This window comes from Zingiber officinale, chromosome 2B (genome assembly GCF_018446385.1).
Source record: "Zingiber officinale cultivar Zhangliang chromosome 2B, Zo_v1.1, whole genome shotgun sequence".
In the NCBI taxonomy this organism is placed as follows: Eukaryota; Viridiplantae; Streptophyta; class Magnoliopsida; order Zingiberales; family Zingiberaceae; genus Zingiber; species Zingiber officinale.
Window position 1 is genome coordinate 154,369,469 of NC_055989.1, and position 18,528 is coordinate 154,387,996.

Below are 18,528 nucleotides of genomic sequence, written 5' to 3' on the forward strand. Positions count from 1 at the left end.
TTTGTATAATTGTTGTACCGGTTTTGAAAAAAAAATCACTTTAACCCCTAGTCAACTTGACAATTAGCTATAAATTGTCCTCGTGATTTACTCTCATTCGCATAATTTAGTGACAGATTGTAAGAGATGCATAGGATGAGGAGTATCATCATCTGTTACTATAATTGTTTGACCGATTTTGATTTCAGAAAAGTTTCAATTTTTTTTATAGGTCGATTTCAAATTTAAATCTCGTACTGTTCGGACGAGCTTTGAAGTATTCAACAACATTCATATTGTAGCAATTATAATTTCATAATTACTATAATATATACTTAAGTTATTTAAAAATATTCACATTGTAGTAACAATAATGTCATAGTTGTTATAATGTTAATTTAACTTAGTCAAATAATATTCATGTTGTAATAACTATGATCGTAACTACTACAACTTAAATTAAACTTATCATGTTCAATAATATTAATGTCATTGTTGTAATTCAAACTTGTCTTGTTTAAAATAATTCATATTGTAACCGTTACTAAACTGTAAATACCATAACTATGATAATTAATGTGGTAGTTCATATGAGGTGTCACGTGGTGTCAATAAGTTAATATCATAAGTTGAATAATAACCAAAGTTAAAAGGTGAGGAAAGGAGACACACTGCTCGAGTAATGATTAAGTTGGTCGAGAGAGGATCACCAAGAAAGTCCTTATCGTTTCTAAACCTTATCGAGCAAGGAATTAAAGCAGAGTTGCAACTCAAAGTCAAATATCTTTTTCAGTTTAGCCCTACCAAGTAGTTATCACCACCGAGCGGAATTTAAAGTGAAGTCATCACTTGGTTCTAAGGTATCCTTTTACGTTCTAAAAAATCATGTTACAATTCAAGAGGAAATTGCTCGGGAGGTAAATCACTGATTGATAGAATTATGATATTAATTCGATGTATTATTGGGCTACATTAAATGCTCAATACCACTTACATTCAGTATTTATCATGAACTCATAGATATGTGATAAAGAAGAATAGATAAAAGATGTCAATTAATAACCTGATGTATTTATCATGTCATAACGTCATTAAATATTTGAAAAAAGGTGAAAAATCTCTTGTACTTAATGAACTGAGGGGGCGTTTGGTTCTTTCCTAGGAATAGGAATCGGAATGAGAATCATTGTATTGTGGAATGAGAATGAGTATGAGCATGGATATCACTTTTAAAAGCAATGTTTGGTTAGTTGCATATCTTCTATCGGAATAAATCAAAATTTCCTTTTTTACCCTTAAAGGAAAATAAGAGAAAAAATTAGAAGTGAGAGAAAGATGAATGTGAGAGAAAAATATGATGAAAGAGAATGATGAGAGAGAAAATATGATGAGAGATAAAGTGTGATGAGAAAGAATGAAGAGAGAGAAAGTGTAATGAGAGAAAATGAGAAAAGAGAGTGTGATTGGAGAGAGCATGATGAGAGAAGATGAGAGAGAAAATATGTTGTGAGAGAAAGTATGGTGGGAGAGGATGAAGAGAGAGAAATTATAATGAGAAAAAAATGAGGAGAGAGAGTGTGATGAGAGAGAACGTATGATGAGAAAAAAAGAGAACAGTGAGTATAATGGAAGAGATTGAGGAGAGAGAAAGTATGATGAGAGAGAAAGTGTGTTGAGGAAAAAAGGAGGGAGTGTGACAAGAGAGATTGAGGAGAGAGAAAGTATGATGAGAGAGAAAGTGTGTTGAGGAAAAAAGGAGGGAGTGTGACAAGAGATATTGAGGAGAGAGAAAGCATGATGAGAGAGAAAGTGTGATGAGAAAAAAGATAGTGTGATGGGAGAGATTGAGGAGAGAGAAAGTGTGATGAGAGAGAAAGTGTAATGAGAAAAAAGGGAAAGAGAGTGTGATAGGAGAGATTAAGGAGAGAGAAAGTGTGTGATAAAATGATGAGAGAGAAAATATGATGAGAGAGAACAAAGAGAGAGAAGTGATATGAAAGAATAAATAAATAAATATATTTTGATATTTGATATTAATGGAGAAAATTTTAGTTTTAAGTCAAGGGTATTTTTGGAATAAGGGAATATTTTGATTGATGAAAATAGGGTAATGACTCATTGAAGGGGAGGTACATGTGAATGAGTTATTACCCAATTTCAATGATTCATTCCCTTATTTGTATTCCTATTCCTATAATCCAAACATTAACAATGGTAATCAATGATTCTCATTCCCATTTCCTACTTCTATTACCCTAAACCAAACGCCCCCTGATAATTGGTTCATCATTATCTTATAATAAATATAATTTCATTAATAAAGGAGGTGAAAGGTTTAACGAAAAAATGTATAAAAGGAAGAAAAGACATGAATTTTTTTTATTTCCTCTTCTTTAATTATGATTAACCTCCGCATCACTTGATCACACCAATTTACTTGTGATCTTGCAAATACACCGGTGAGTGGCGAGTCCTTCTAGAGAGTCTCGGAGGGATTAGTAATATTTATTAAATAGTAACTACTTATAATGTGAATTTATCTTATTTATATAATTTCTGACTAATTTAAGATTTAATATTTACGATGAAATCTAAGAATACTTTATAAATAGATACACGAGAGGTAGTTATGTCATATTTTTAATAAACAATGAAAAAGTGATTCTCGTGTGATGATTTTTTATTTTTACCCAAAAATATATATATTTACTAACTCCTATATATTAAGCGAAACTAAAAGCTCGACCGCACACCACATTCACATAATACTTACAACACTAATAATATGAAAGAAAGTATGGCGCAACCACCAATTTTTGAGTCCCTCCTATAATTATTTTGTAGGTAAACAAATTGTCATTTTTTTGTATTTAATTATTTTCTCTTCATTTAGGTATTTATTTGGTTTGTATTGGTGCTGAGTTGGCAGATAAGTCGGATGGTAGGAAGGACCGATGCTTTAATTAAATCAACTTGCTTTAAAGATGCTGTTACAATGTCTAATTCATGGCCCATTTTTTTTCCTTTTTAAAAAAAGTTTTATATTTGTTATTTATTATTCGTCAACAAATTCCAAGCATCAGATTCCATTATTTATCTATTTATTTAACTATTAATAAAATAATTTCGATCGTTATAATTGCTTCGTCTTAGTTTCTAACCGAGTCGACCTCTTATCGATGTGTATGGTTAGCACTTCCTTTAAAGCAAGTTATAATCAGTGTTTGTTACAAAAAGGAAGCAAAATTTAGTGACATTTCATCTTCCTCCATGGCTTAATTAATCCTTAACCATGCTTAGCGCACCTAATACTCAATTAAGCGGGGCCACGAATCGCGACGCTGTAGTCTGACCTACCTTCTCTGTGATTGGAAGTAACCGTGGGGCCCACGGTCACTGTGCGCTGCTGCTGCATCCGACATCGGATTCCAAATTGCGCCGAATCATCCGGAGCGTAGATCCGTCCACGGGATCAAATGGACGGAGGAGATCGATCAATTCGAATCTCCGCCTTTGCTGATCCGCCGGTGGGAACTAATTTCTCGACACAGCTGTCACCGCTGTCGGAGCACCGGGCGGTAACGGTCACCGCCACTGGTTGCTCACCCAGTCGCGTCTTCGTTAGGTCGTGGGTTGCATCGCATCGCGTTTATGGGATCTTCTCCAAGTATTGTTTCAGGAAGTGACCGCTTCTGGGAGACACCAACGATGGCCTGAACGACGTTCATTGGCTCTGCAAGGAATTGTTCTTGTTGGGCATCCGAGAAAGTAAGTTAATTACCGACAATAGGGGCAATTTGGTAAAAATAAGTCTACTTTTTTTCATTTTTATAATTTAAAATGCGCACTGAGCAAAAGGAGGCGAAATTTAAGAGGAAACTTCTTAAAGTTTGTTCTTCATCTCCTATATTTTATAATTATCATTGCGATCCTCTTCTCATGGCTTTTTAATGTTTTCAACGTTCTTAGAATTTGGAAAATGGGGGAGGAAATGATAATTTTCATAAAACTTTGGGTCAAAGTGAAAACATTTCTGAGAATTTCACTCGTCTTATTATTTTTCCAGTTATTATCACTCTTCGATGCTTCTGTTCGTCTCTCTCCCTTGTTCTCATCTACACACTGAGATAGTCGTACGCTCTTGTTGCATTGTTGACTATGAGTAGATAGGGTTTGTTTCGGCGCAGGAAATAGCAAGCCTTGGAGGTGAGATCCTTCTAGTTCAGTCGCTTTTGTAGCTTATTTTGTACTTACATTTCTTTTATATATATACATATATATTTTCTTCTCATGGAGATCGGTGTAGCGGTGTTAAATCCTTCATTCAGGATCTGACTTCACTCGTAAACTCGAAAAATTCTGACTTTGCCTCTGTTTTAATGTGTTTTCTAGGTAGATTTTGTTTTGCAGTTGATTTGTGGGTAGACCGGATTTGAATTTTTTCCTTGTTAAGTATGTTGGATTCGAACTCATATATATGTATATATATGTTTTCCTTTTTATTTATTTATTTATTAGAATGCAAGACGGGTCCTTGTGCCTTGGGGTTGTTGTGGCTGTGTTATGAAGGAAGTCGAGTTCTTCGATCCCGCAGTTTTATTTTGGGAATTTGTTTGGAGGGGTTTGTGCCTGATGTGTTTGTTTGGTTCTTGAGGTATACTTAACTCTGAAAACGTCAAAATGGTAGCTTTGCGTCATTGAAATTTCTGGACTTGGATTCAAACATCGTTCAACTTTTCAGTGGAAATGGAGGCGCTTGCTGACAGCCACAATGAGGATAGCCCCAGCAGGATTCAGCCGTTGACTTCATCAGGGCAACGGGTAGATTCTTCAGCCGAAGTCCCCAAAAAATCATCAAAAGTTGTAAAGCCAAGTGGAATGGTCCTGAGCTCGAGAACATTCGATACTATTTCTTCCATGAATAAGCGAATACAAGGCGCTACACAAAATTATATCAGTTCCAGTAGGTCTAAAGTGACTGCAACAAAGACGGTTGTGAGCTCGAATGTTGCTCCATCACAGAGGAGAAATAGCACAGGAGATATACTACCAACAAGACCATCTTCAGCATCCAAATTGAAGGAAAATGGAGCAGAAAATGGTAAAAAAATTGTTCCTTCAGTTTCTGATCCTGGAAAGAGAAGTAGCCTTGAAAACAGACGCATGTCACTGCCTTCTGTTTATTCCAAAGTGCCTGTTAGTGTAGCACGTTCAGAGACTATAAAATCATCTCCTGTATCTCGTTTATCCTTGAAGTCTGATGTTTCCAAAACAGATGTAGTGCGGAAGACATCTACCAAACCTCCTGTTCCAGCATCAGTTGCTAGGAGGGTTACCTCTTCTTCAGTGGATGGATCCATCGGCCACAATAGTTTAACAAAAGTGACTTCTAATACTTCTCCGTCAGCAGCACATTCGCCTTCTGCTACAGGCAACTTTAAGCAGCGCTCAATGTCTTCATCTGTTGGTAGGGTTTCGTCTTCATCAAGCCGGAAGAAGACTTCTGCTCTAGAGGGTCGAGATTCTCGCTTCATGATGCTTCCACAGGTGGATGTCAAGGCTGGGGATGAATTGGTTAGTACTGAATATCAGATGGGTTCCACATTCTCTTTATGGCTGTTTATTTTTTTCTTTTTTCTCAATGTACTTACCATAGGGAATTTCTGGATTCACTTAGTTATTCAATACAGCTCATCTCTAATCGTCATGTTACTGAATTTCAATTTGTTTTCAGCGACTTGACTTAAGAGGACACAGAGTAAAAGCTCTAAATGCCTTGACTTTGCCACCAAGTCTAGAGGTGAGATGCTTAGGCATTTAGTTACATAGACAATGACTACTCTTTTTGCCATTCTATTTTTGACTCTGAATTTGCTGTTCTAAATATAACTATCTGGAAATCATTTCAGTCCTTGCAACCTACAGTTTCTTGTGTATTCTGTTCTCACAGTTCTTCACACTGAATGATGTTCAAAAAACGTTACTGTCTATAGAATGGATATATTTCATTTGTAGCATGAGCTTTGTTAGGTTTGTGGGCCAAGAATTCACCTCATAATGTTTTTGGCAGATGCAAGAACTAATTTGTATTGGCTATAAGTCTGGTCAAAAACTTAACCTTATCAAGTCAGGTTAGGTTTAGTTAGTCCGAATTTACTTTTTAGTGGTAAAATAAATACTCTCTTAAGTATAAAGCTAAATTCATCGACCCATTTCCAGAAGTCTTGTAGGATTGTATGCGATTACCACTGGTCTTATTGATAAGATTCATCAATCAGATTGTGTTTGAAGCTAAATAATATGTGGGACAGTAAGAACTTGATTCAAGTTCAGATATTTGGTTGCTAATCAGCTTATTTAATTCTGTGAAAACCTAATCTTTTTAATAGGACTATAATTTTGCTCTCATGGTTGAGTAGGACTAAACTTTATCTGGTGAACAAAATGCATGCCAAAGGCCTATTGATTTTGCAATATTGCACCCATGATGGAGGTTTGAACAAGAATGTGTAACCTAGAAATTCCAAGGGCAAAGCCATATTCCAAATTCATGACCTCTGGAAGGAACTCAATTTTTTATTTTTATTTTTGTTTTAAATTTTAACAAGAAGCACTAAGTACCCTACCCACATCTATCCCTGTTCAAATGAGTCTTTGCTTGGTCTATTTGAGGGAATGAGTTAAGCCCAAATTGAGCCCATTAAAGATTTACATCCTTGAGGCGGTATAAATTATGGGTTGCTGGATGACAAAATGTGCAAAACAGCATTCAATGAAGCAGATAAAGAGAAAAATAAAGTTCTGCTAATACAGGGACTGTGTATCTTGATATTTCATTCATACTGGCTTGTAAAATTAATGGTCTCCTTGTTGGATGGAGATTCCTTAATCTAAACCCATCACTTCAGGATGAGTCCAGATAATCATATGGGGATTCTGCACTTTAGGTGCTATAGATTTTGCATCATAGTCAGATTTATGAAATAAGATTACAGGGTTCTTATGTTGGTAAAGTTACTTGGTTCATATTTATGAAATAAATCCAAGAGTTCCAGTTGAATATTTATGGAAGAATTAGAAGGTTGCAATGATGCAATATATGTCCTTGTTATTTGAGGTGTTTGTAGAAAATATTGACAAGAAGATTTTACTGGATTTGAGCCAAAAGCTTTTGTAATATAGCTCAAATTTTTGACATTTGTTTACTATGTTGTGGAGAATAATTAGGATATTTGCAGATCTAAATATGCTTATTTCATTGAGGAAATCAGTGATATGGAAGATTGTATCTATTGAGTGTCTTAGTAACCCATTGCTGCCTCTAGAATTGGAATTTGGTCCATTTGGTACTTGGAAAACAAACCTCTGGATCACATACACTTAAGAATCACACTGATGTTCACATTCTTGCTACATTGCTGCAAAACTTGAATTGAGCCCGGTAGAATGTTGGCCAAAATTAAGTTTTGTGGGTAAGAATTTCAAGGCATTGTTGGTGCATTTGAGCTAGTAAGTCATAAGTGCATGTGTGTAGCATCTATCGGCAGTAGAACCTATGGAAATGCAGCTTTTGTTGATGGTTGACACATTTTTCAGCTTATACAAATTTGCATGGGGATGGCTTACCTTTTGTCTCATATCTTATATGATCTCTCTCTTTTTATTTTATTTTATTTATTTTTTGAACTAATAGTATTCTATAGTAGGAGATCGCAATGACGTAGGAGGATAAAATGTAGCCGACCCCACTTGGTGGGATAAAAACTTTGGTTGTTGTTGTTGAATGAATATTTTTCTTTTGCATGAATAAATACATAACTGTTATCTTTTCAATTTTATTATTGTACTGTTTGATTAAATGATATAGAGGTATTTTTTTTTCTACCAAATAATATTTGCTAACAGATCCCTCATGGCCTTTTTATTATAACATTATTATTTTATATTGATCTTAACAAACATAAAATGAAGAAAATCCAAGTTCTCCAACGATTGACTTGTTCTACATATAATATTATTTCCACTTGCAGTTCGTTTACCTTAGGGACAATCTTCTATCATCAGTGGAGGGAATTGAGATATTAAAAAAATTGAAGGTACTAATTTGTAATTAGTCTTTCCATCAATTTGTTTAACTAAAATGAGGCATTTAACTATTTGGCTTGATCTCACATCTTATTGGATTATTATTGAGTGGGTAATTTCCAACTTATAGGTACTTGATCTGAGTTTTAATGATTTCAAAGGGCCTGGTTTTGAGCCTCTTGTGAATTGCAAAGGTCTCCAGGTGTGACAATGAGTTCATATGTTGTTTTCCCCCTTGAAATTAATACATAATGTAAGTGGTTTTGTTATTACTTCAGCAACTCTATCTTGCTGGAAATCAAATAGCATCACTTGCTACTCTTCCTCAACTTCCAAATTTGGAGGTATCTAGATATCATTACATTCAATTAATACATGTTATCTCTTCCGGTCATTTGGGGTCGTTATCACTCAAAATAGATGATTTCTTTCCTTCCAGTTTCTTTCTGTTGCTCAAAACAAGTTAAAATCACTCAACATGGCTAGTCAACCTCGACTGCAGGTGAGTTGAGTGTAAGGCTTAAGTGTATCATTTTTCATGGTACAATTCGATCACTGTTTTTTTTCTATCTTTCTTTTTGATACTTATCCAGGTGTTAGCAGCTAGCAAAAATAAGATATCAACTTTGAAGGGATTTCCATATTTACCTGTTCTTGAGGTGATACCTATCCATTGATTTTATATGGCTTCTTTTAGTCATTCTGCTTTCCTGACTGGAATGACTGATGGTTCCTAAGATTTCATCTTAGGACTGCTTACATGAGAATTGCCATTTCTTGTTTAAGAAGAAATTTTTTTTCTGTTTAGAGATGCTGTTTTTATTTCTTTTCACTTAAATATTTTATTCTGTTTCATCAAAATGCACTTTTCATTGATGTAGCTACCTCATGGACATTACCTTGTGAAAGTAAAGTTTTGAAGATGGGATTTGAGCTGAAAACCTTGCATGGAAATAACTTAGTTTTTACCAGTCTTACTAGTTGGCAACTTGGCATATCCATTAGTTGTCATCTGTAAAGTAACTAGTGTGACAATGAAGGGATTTTCTTTCTATCACTCAGGAAGCTTAGTTGAAACACCAGCACATTTTGAAAAGGCTATATCCATGACATATATTTTCAACAAAAGCTTAGATTTCTTGTGAAGTGAATTTTTGGTGTTTGGAGTAACGATGGTTTTTTTATATAAGTTTCTGATCAACACTTTATTGGATTTTATTACTAGACATTATAAATTCCAATATTTTGTGTTTGTGCAGATTATGATTGTTTTCAAATGATCAATCAAATTTGTTGCAACTCTTAGGATGCATGTAACAGTATATTTCTCATATGTTTGAAACTTTGGATAAGCAATACTTAAGTGTGAGTTAGGTGAAATTTCAAAATGCATTTGCAGCATTTGCGTGTGGAGGAGAATCCTATACTGGAGATGCCTCACTTAGAAGCAGCTTCAATATTGCTCATTGGCCCTACATTAAAGAAGTTCAATGACCGAGGTATTTTGCAAATTTTTTAATCTTAGTACTTTGATACATATCTTGCTTGGTCTCTTTTTTTATCTTATCAAATTAACTAGAATTTCCTTATAACATATTGGAAGATGCCCTGTTTGTTTTTGTATCACTCTTACTAGTCTTGCACTCTTGCCTCTGGTTTTCTGTTTATTTTGCATTATTTTCTTCAGTTTTACTGAATGCTAATGTCTTACATTGAATGCTTGCTTGCCATCTTCATCATCTTATTTTCCTTTTTATGGCTTAATTCAATGCTTAAACTAAATTGCAATTAGGCTAGTTGATTCTGCCTGTCACCAGCTCTGGTCTTACTAAATTATGCATATTTTCCTTCAACAGCTGTTTCCATAAAAATTTCTCTAGTAGGTTGTCTGAAAATCTATTAAACTTTTTGTTACTTGTGAAATTGATCAATAACCTGGTTGGCTATTCGATAACAATGGCTAAGTGTTCATAAAGTGCATGACTCGATGTTAATTAATATTAAAGACGAAAACTATCCTTTAATGATGTGTTCTACTTTTCGACATACGTTACAGATCTTTCTCTTGAAGAAATAGAAGTTGCAAAGCGATACCCCGCTCGTACAGCTTTGTGCATTAGAGATGGTTGGGAATTTTGCCATCCAGAGCTTGCTGATGGTATGAATTATTTTATTTTTAACTTCTTGTTAATACAACTTTGTGAGGCTAACCTTAGTCATTGGTCCTATTTAGGATTATTGAGCAACTTTATTTATTTTGGAAACTTGTTGGATAGTGGAAACTGCAGTTCTAGATGTTTTCCTTTATCTATTAATGTTCTTGGATTAGCATTGTTTTGTATGTTTTTCCTGGTGCCGAAAGATTTCTTCAAACTGTAGGTGGTGTTTTTCTAGTAATATTTCTTTTTGAAGTCTTTAAAAATCTTCTCTCTGCCATGTTGCCTATATTGCTGATAAATATTTCGAAATTCTTAACCAGACACTTGCTGAAAGACTGCTTAGACAATGTTTGTATAACTTTGCTTGCATATTTATGCTTTCCCTTCTGTATAACTTTTTTTATCCTTTTGGACAGTATCAACCTTTTCATTCCTAGTGGATAAATGGAAGGATAGTATTCCTCCTGGCTACATACTTAAACAAGCCTCTATTGACCAACCATTTGAAGAAGATATCTGCCATTGTCACTTCAAATATGCAAACATTAGCTCTGACTTTGAGCTAGCCCTCAAATATCAGTGGTTCATAGGAGAAAGAACTCTTTCTAACTTTGAGCCTATTGCAGATGCTGTGGACGAGGTACAAAGCTGATTTTTTATGACTGTTATAATTTCTTTTCATATGTATTTATCTTGATGTAAAATATTAACATTTGGTGCCTATAATAATAAGGTATACTGGCCAAAGCATCATGATGTTGGAAAATATTTGAAGGTTGAGTGCACTCCAATTATGAATGGTGTTCAGTACCCTTCTGTTTTCGAAATATCTTCACTTGTTTCCCCTGGTATATCTTCTGTAGTATCACATTTTCGTTTAACTTTTCTCATCCTTCCAGTTGAGAAAACTGGTCCTCTACTTTATACGTAATGCATTCTAAGAGAGGTATGGTTCTTCTCTGTTGTGATTGAATGGAATTTTGAACCTAACGTAGTCATGGTTCCAGGTATCATCTATGAAATATCTTACGTCTATGCAACTTCATTTGATACTTATTATGCTCTGATGTAATTGCAACAAAAGCTTTGTTCATAACGGAGTAGATGAAAAATATGACTCTTGAAAATATGATATACTTCATCTTTAATAACTAATGTATCTAACAAGTTAACTAGAATGGTTCAGCCTATGTCAACTTGTGCTTTTGGCAATTCTATGAGCAATGATTAACTTCCTTTTCACAATCCAATGAAATCCTCTTACATATCCGTTTGTAATTCTTGAATTTGAAGATATAATTGTTATTGCTATTCAATTTAACAATGTTTCATAATCTTGTTTCAATGCCACACATCATTTGTGTTGCCATGGCATCCTCTAATTACATTTCCTTGTCCAGGAACTGGATATCCTAAAGTTTTAAATTTGAGTGTGCATGGTGAGCTTGTGGAGGGAAATGTGATAAGAGGTTCTGCTGAGATTGCATGGTGTGGTGGAACTCCAGGTAAATGTGTTGCAAGGTGAGCAATATAACTAGTATAAAAAAATGGTGTTGCTATAGCACTGATGTTGTTTGGATATTTTCCTGAACCTTCTAACCTATTGGACAGCTGGTTGAGAAGAAGATGGAATAGCAGTCCAGTAGTTATAGTTGGAGCAGAAGATGAGTATTATAAATTAACAGTAGATGACATTGATTCAATTTTGGTGTTCATGTACACCCCAGTTACTGAGGAAGGTGTCAAGGGAGAACCACAATATGCAATGACAGACTTTATTAAAGCTGGTATAAATATATCTCATATGTGACTACCATTCCATGCTCTTTCTCCTGTGATTTTTATATAGGTTGGCCTGCTAGTATAGAGTGCAATGTTGCTGTGTGGTACATGTTATCTCGTTTTCCATTTTTGTCTATTGCTTGACTAGATTGTGCTGTTGTTACGAATGACAGTCATGTGGTTGCATATGCACTAATATGCAACGCTTTATCAGATCAGATGTACAATGGCTACTAGCATATTACTCTTTTGTTTGCAAATGGCTTACCTAGGCTGCAACACTTCACATGCATGCTACTGTAATCTTTATTTTTTCAGCCTAACTTATTAAGAATAAAATATGTACGAGGAATGCTTCTAATCTGCTTTACGGGCGATTTAATTCAAATATAGTCTATCAGATAGATGATAAGGAATGATTATTTAGTGGTTTGAACTTTGAAAAAGAATAGGTCATACTTGATATGGGTTGACACTTGTGAGAGTTACAAAAGCTTCAAAAACTAATGAGCTATCTAAATAAAGTAGTAGAAACTCCATATTCATTAATTTGTCATAACTGAAATTAATAGATCACAATGTTATTCACATGAAGGGAATGGAGAGGAATCCAATGATTATGAGGAATTCAATGATGTCTATATTTATTAACAAGAGTATCAATTCAATATCGTTCTTGAAGTTTTCCCCCCATCCGGTATACTACATGTTTTGCGTATTGCAAGTGCCATAATCTTAGATACTATTTCCATTTCTTATCTATTATGCTATCAATTATGGATTTAGTTGGCGTTAAATACTTTGTTGATAATTGATACGGGTTATAATCTCAGACAGGATCAATAATGATTGCACATGCATCAGTATACAGCTACATATGCTGCTTGGTTACCCTTCTTAAAACGTTAGTTGCATGCATGGATTTAAGTAGCTGCTGATATTGTTTTAGGGCTATGGGGAATTCAAAACTCTCGTTTGCAGAACTGGCTGTTATATCATAGTTGTCTGATTGAGGTTTAATTAGATTCTTTTGAGAATGTCATTGTTTGCTACATTTTTGTTATTGATATTCAACATGTCTCTCTAGTTCTTTTTTGTTTTAAAAATCTGTAATTCATAATTAGTAAATAACTTAAATATCATTTGGCTTTATGTTTTTTTTGTACTTAATTTTCAAGCTGCTTGAAAGGTAAAACACTAATGAACTAAATTCTTGTTCTTGTAGCTGCTCCATCTGTGAAAAATGTGCAGGCTATAGGAGATGCTGTTGAAGGAAATATAATAAAAGGTGTTGGAGAGTATTTTGGTGGTAAAGAAGGTCCAAGCAAGTTCAAGTGGTTGAGAGAGAGCAGAGATTCAAGGTATCACATATTTTGAAATTCAATGCATTCCTGATAAAACTACGTATTATTGCATTCCTTCTCGTGGATGCATTTTAAATCTGTGGTTTTGAAATAGATGTACTTCATTATAAATCCTAGTACACTAGTTGCATTGCTAGTGTAATCTTAATTGAGGCATGTTAATCTGATATTCTTGGTTAACAAGTTTGATTACCTATTTTTAGCATTTGCAAGAAATTTTTCTTCAACTATGCAATGATTATATGGTGTTTGCTTTGGGCTTGACTGGGGCAGTATTCGTGAACTTGCATCATCTGGTACCAATGAGTATATTGTAACCAAAGAAGATATTGGAAGAAGACTATTGTTTGTTTATATTCCCATTAATTTTGAAGGTAAATTCCTGGATTGTTTTTCTGGCATTTTATTTATTCTTCTAAATTATGATTCTCTACAGAGTCTTACTGATTTGTCTTCTTTTATCTTTTAGGCCAGGAAGGAACATCAGTATCTTCCATAACAGAGGTTGTTAAGCAAGGTACATGATAAGCTTCATCTTTTCTAAACACTTAAACAGCATACTTTATATTAGTATCAATTTTCCCTATAAACTTACCTTTCTTTTTCAGCACCTCCAAGGGTAACCAATTTGAAGATCGTTGGAGATCTTAGAGAAGGGAACAAGGTGACTGTTAGTGCTTCTGTTACTGGGGGAACTGAGGGATCTAGCAGAGTCCAGTGGTTCAAAACTACCTCCCCAAAGTTGGAAGGTGAAAATGGTCTTGAACCACTTGGTGCTTCTAAAATTCCAAAGGTGAGGTTTTTCCCAATCATTGATTAACTATTGCAAGTGAATGGTTTTTTCTTCTCTTGCTCAAATTATGCCATCAATTTGTCTACAGAGATTCATCAGTTTGCTTTCGCAGGCATTTCGTATTTCACTTAGTGCTGCTGGTCATTACCTTGTTGTGAAATTTACTCCTATGTCTCCTGATGGTGAAGCCGGCGAACCAGCATATGCTATATCTCAAAAAGTTGTTGAGAGTAAGTTTCATGGTATATATGATAGCTTTATTTCTTAAATAATTTATTAGCTAAAACCAAACCTTGATGTCTGTGATGCTACGAACTTAAAATTGTGTCGCATCTTGAGATCATGATGCAAATTAGCTATGCTAAAAAGCTTAAGCTATTAGGATCTGCATCTGTCTTTGTTGACGGGTGACTCATATTTGGATGAAGGCCAATACGATGGATGCTATGGAAGAAAAATCTATTAAGATTTTTCGTAATAAAATTCTGTTACTATCTTATATAACAGAATTCTGTTACGGTTTTTCATAATAGAATTCTATTGCGATTTTTCAAAACAAAAATTCTGTTATGATTTTACCGGGTTTGGGGTCTATGCACTATTTATAGGGATCATTGTAAACCTATTGTACAATAACAATCACAAGAATCATGTAATATAATTCTCTCGTGTAGAGAGAATTCTAATAAAACTTCGGCCGTTTTTATGGAGTAGGCACGCCGTCGAACCACGGTGACTTTTCTTCCTTTTCTTCTTCTCCTTCCTCGTGTTTGCTCTCTTTTAGTGTGTCTTTGTCTTGTTGCTCCGTGTGATCTCTTTCTCTCTTCCTCTTCTTCTGCATTAGAGGTTGAGAGGTGTTGCCCCCTTCTTTGCGCAACAATTGGTATCAGAGCTACAGGTTTTGACAGATTTCTTCAATATGCCGGGGACAACTTCTGCGATGTTTGATATCGTGAAGTTTGACGGAATTAGAAACTTTGGATTATGGCAGAGAAGGGTGGTACAGTAAGGCATGGTGAAGGCGCTAGGAGAAAGGAAAACAGAAAGTATAGAGAGATCGGATTGGGAAGAACTTCAGGCGAAGGCAGTGACAACAATTAGGCTGTCTTACGGATGATGTGATGTACCATGTCATGGACGAGGAGTCATCGATGGCAGTTTGGCAAAAACTTGAAAGTCGGTACATGTCAAAGTCATTGACAAACAAACTGTATCTTAGGCAGAAATTATTCGGGCTAAAAATGACAAAGGGAACCGATCTGAGCCCGCCATCAACGTATTCAATCAGATTGTGAGTGATTTGAAGTGAGTTGATGTGAAGATCGAAGACAAAACGCTGATGTTGTTGAATTCTCTACCTTCATCTCCTATGTATGAGAATTTGGTTACTACTTTAATGTGGGGTAAGCAAACTCTTAAATTAGAGGAGATTACACGTGCATTGTTAGGTTTTCACCAAAGGAAGAAAATAAGCGATTAAGTTTCTCAGGAGAAGGACTTGTGGTAAATAGCAACCAAGAGCGTGGTAGGAGCAAATCTCGATATGGATCAGATGACAACAACAACAAGGCTGGTTCTAAGTCGAGAAGGAAAAAAGTTATCACATGCTACAAATGTGGAGGCAAAGGTCATATCAAGAGAGATTGTCCAGAGATAAAGAAATATGTTGCAGAGAACAAAGGTAGTTTGGCAAAGTCTGCAAATATAGTTGAAGAGGAAAATTTAGAGAGCGGTGATGATGGAGATATGCCATCAGTTATGTCGAGTTCAGAGCAGCGGACGGATGCATGGATCTTAGACTCTACATGTTCATATCACATGACTCCAAATAAGAAGTGGTTTGACACCTATAGGACAGTGGATTCTAGTTCAGTGTTGATGGGAAATGATGCGTCATGCAGAGTTATCAACATAGGGAATGTTAGAATCAAGATGTTTGATGGTGTGATAAGAATCCTATGTGATGTCAGATATATACTAGAGCTAAGGTAGAATTTGATCTCACTAGACACACGGGATGGTATTAGTTGCAATTTCAAATCATTGAGCGAGGTGATGAAGGTTAGCAAGGGAGCTTTGACGGTAATGAAAGGACAAAAGGTAACAGGAAATATCTAAAAGTCGATAGGGACTATAGTTATAGGTGGAGTTGTCTCGGTAGAGTCTGAATCAGACTGTCTTATGGCATATTCGGTTAGGGCATATCGGTGAACGTGGGATGTTAAAACTTCACAAGAGATATTTGTTGAAGGATGTCGTGCAAGCTTGAATTCTGCAAATTCTGTGTTATTGGGAAACAGAGCAAAGTGTAATTTAAGACGGCAACAAATAAGACGGAGGGGATTCTGGACTGCGTACATACAGATCTCTGGTTAGCCAGTGTAGCATCACGTGGAGGGCACTTGTATTTTGTGAGTTTTACTGATAATTTCTCACGAAAGGTCCGGGTATACTTTATACGTCACAAATTGGAAATGTTGCAAAGTTTAAACTGTGAAAAACTGAAGTGGAGAACTATACTGAAGGGAAGATCAAATGCCTTGGTCAGACAATGGGACTGAATACGTAGATTCAAAGTTTTAGGAATTTTGTGAGTAGCATCGGATAATAAGGCATTTCTCGGTTCGTAGGACACCTCAGCAGAATGGGGTGGCGGAAAGGTTGAACAGGACAATCATTGATAAAGTAAGATGTCTCAGGCTGAATGTAGGACTTGCAAAGAATTTCTGGGCGGAAGTGGTTAACATGACATGTTATCCCATTAATAGATCACCAAGGGCAACACTAGAAGGCAAAGTATCAGAGGAAGTATGGACAGGAAATCAAGTAAATTACTCTCATCTTCGAGTTTTTGGATGTTCAGCTATATAGCACATATCTAGTGAGGAAAGATCAAAGCTGGATGCGAAGTCAAAACAATGTATTTTTCTGGGTATTAGAAAGGAGTTAAAGACTTCAAACTTTGGGATCCCGAGGTAAATAAGGTGGTGATCAGTAGAGATGTGGTGTTTGACGAGAAAACTATGTTACAACGTACTCAAGAAAAAGGAAAGGAAATATCACAAAGCAACATGGAGAAAGATGTTATGCAGGTGGAGCTAGAGACTCATGACTTCGATGATTCTAGCTCAGAGCACACGGAAGATCACACTATAGCTGGTAGTAAAATGAGACGAGTCGTAAAACCACCCACCAGATTCGGATTCGAAGACTTGGTATCTTATGCCCTTATCACTAGTAGCATAGACCCTACATTTTTTCAAGAGGCGATACAGAGCTCTGAGAAGGACAGGTGGACGGGTGCTATGGCAGAGGAGATTGAGTTGTTACATAAGAATCAAACGTGGAATCTAGTGGAACTTCCTGAAGGAGAGAATGCTATAGGGTGCAAGTGGATATTTAAGAAGAAAGAAGCAACGTCAGAGGGAGAAGAAGTGAAGTTCAAGACTCAGTTGGTAGCAAAGGGGTATTCACAAAGAAAGAGGATTGATTATGAAGAAATTTTCTCTCCAGTGGTAAGATATACGTCAATTAGAGCGGTGTTGGCTTTGGTGGCACATCACGATTTATAGCTGGAGCAAATGGATGTGAAGAGAACATTTATTCATGGAAATTTGGAGTAGATTTTTATGTCACAACCAAAGGGATTTAGTCAGGCTGGATAAGAGCATTGGATTTGCAAGTTGAAATGACTCTATGGATTGAAATAATCTCTTGGGCAATGATATAAACGTTTTGATTCATACATGATTCAAAATGGATATAGGGGATGTGAGTATGACTGCTGCATATATGTGAAGAGCCTTGAAGATGAATCACTGGTTTTCTTACTACTATACGTAAATGACATGTTCATTGTTGCGAAGAAGATGAAAGAAGTTGACAAATTGAAGAGACTATTGAGCAAGGAATTTGACATGAAAGATTTGGGAGAGGCCAAGAAGATTCTTGGAATGGAGATTCACAGGGATAGAGCGAGAGATTATGGTTGTCTCAACGAATCTATGTGGAGAAAGTGTTAGATAGGTTTAACATGAAGAATGCAAAGTCGGTGAACACACCTCTGGTGCATTAACTTAAAGTTATCCAGTACATAGTGTCCAAAGACGGATGATGAGATGCAACAGATGTCAAAGGTTCCTTATGCAAGTGCAGTTGGTTGTCTGATGTATGCCATGGTTTGCACGAGACTAAATTTGGTGTAAGCAATTAGTATGGTAAGCAAGTTTCTCTCAAATCCTGATCGACTGCATTGGGATGCAGTGAAGTGGATTTTCAGATACTTGAGAAATACAATTGATTATGACATTATGTTCAGTAGACAATCGGAAGATCCTTTAGTTGCTGGGTACGTAGATGTGGATTA

At 35.7% G+C, this 18,528-nt stretch overlaps 1 protein-coding gene across 5 annotated transcripts in view; it reads left to right on the top strand.

The window, feature by feature from the left end:
- The first annotated feature begins 4,032 nt into the window (after positions 1 to 4,032).
- LOC122047975 (187-kDa microtubule-associated protein AIR9) overlaps positions 4,033 to 18,528 on the top strand; it is a 36,978-nt gene continuing 22,482 nt past the window's right edge. For 2 of the 5 annotated variants that reach the window (XM_042609532.1, XM_042609534.1), the window contains exons 1-19: positions 4,033 to 4,185; positions 4,721 to 5,553; positions 5,714 to 5,779; positions 8,010 to 8,075; positions 8,195 to 8,266; positions 8,343 to 8,408; positions 8,504 to 8,566; positions 8,658 to 8,723; positions 9,464 to 9,563; positions 10,121 to 10,222; positions 10,640 to 10,863; positions 10,957 to 11,071; positions 11,624 to 11,744; positions 11,835 to 12,010; positions 13,231 to 13,366; positions 13,643 to 13,743; positions 13,839 to 13,886; positions 13,978 to 14,162; positions 14,275 to 14,404. In XM_042609532.1, coding sequence (XP_042465466.1) covers positions 4,726 to 5,553; positions 5,714 to 5,779; positions 8,010 to 8,075; positions 8,195 to 8,266; positions 8,343 to 8,408; positions 8,504 to 8,566; positions 8,658 to 8,723; positions 9,464 to 9,563; positions 10,121 to 10,222; positions 10,640 to 10,863; positions 10,957 to 11,071; positions 11,624 to 11,744; positions 11,835 to 12,010; positions 13,231 to 13,366; positions 13,643 to 13,743; positions 13,839 to 13,886; positions 13,978 to 14,162; positions 14,275 to 14,404 — 2,665 coding nt within the window. In that variant the 5' untranslated portion in view covers positions 4,033 to 4,185; positions 4,721 to 4,725. Of the gene's footprint in view, positions 4,186 to 4,465; positions 4,634 to 4,720; positions 5,554 to 5,713; positions 5,780 to 8,009; positions 8,076 to 8,194; positions 8,267 to 8,342; positions 8,409 to 8,503; positions 8,567 to 8,657; positions 8,724 to 9,463; positions 9,564 to 10,120; positions 10,223 to 10,639; positions 10,864 to 10,956; positions 11,072 to 11,623; positions 11,745 to 11,834; positions 12,011 to 13,230; positions 13,367 to 13,642; positions 13,744 to 13,838; positions 13,887 to 13,977; positions 14,163 to 14,274; positions 14,405 to 18,528 lie in introns of those variants that run through there. The other 3 variants (XM_042609535.1, XM_042609536.1, XM_042609533.1) reach the window with 2 other exon arrangements.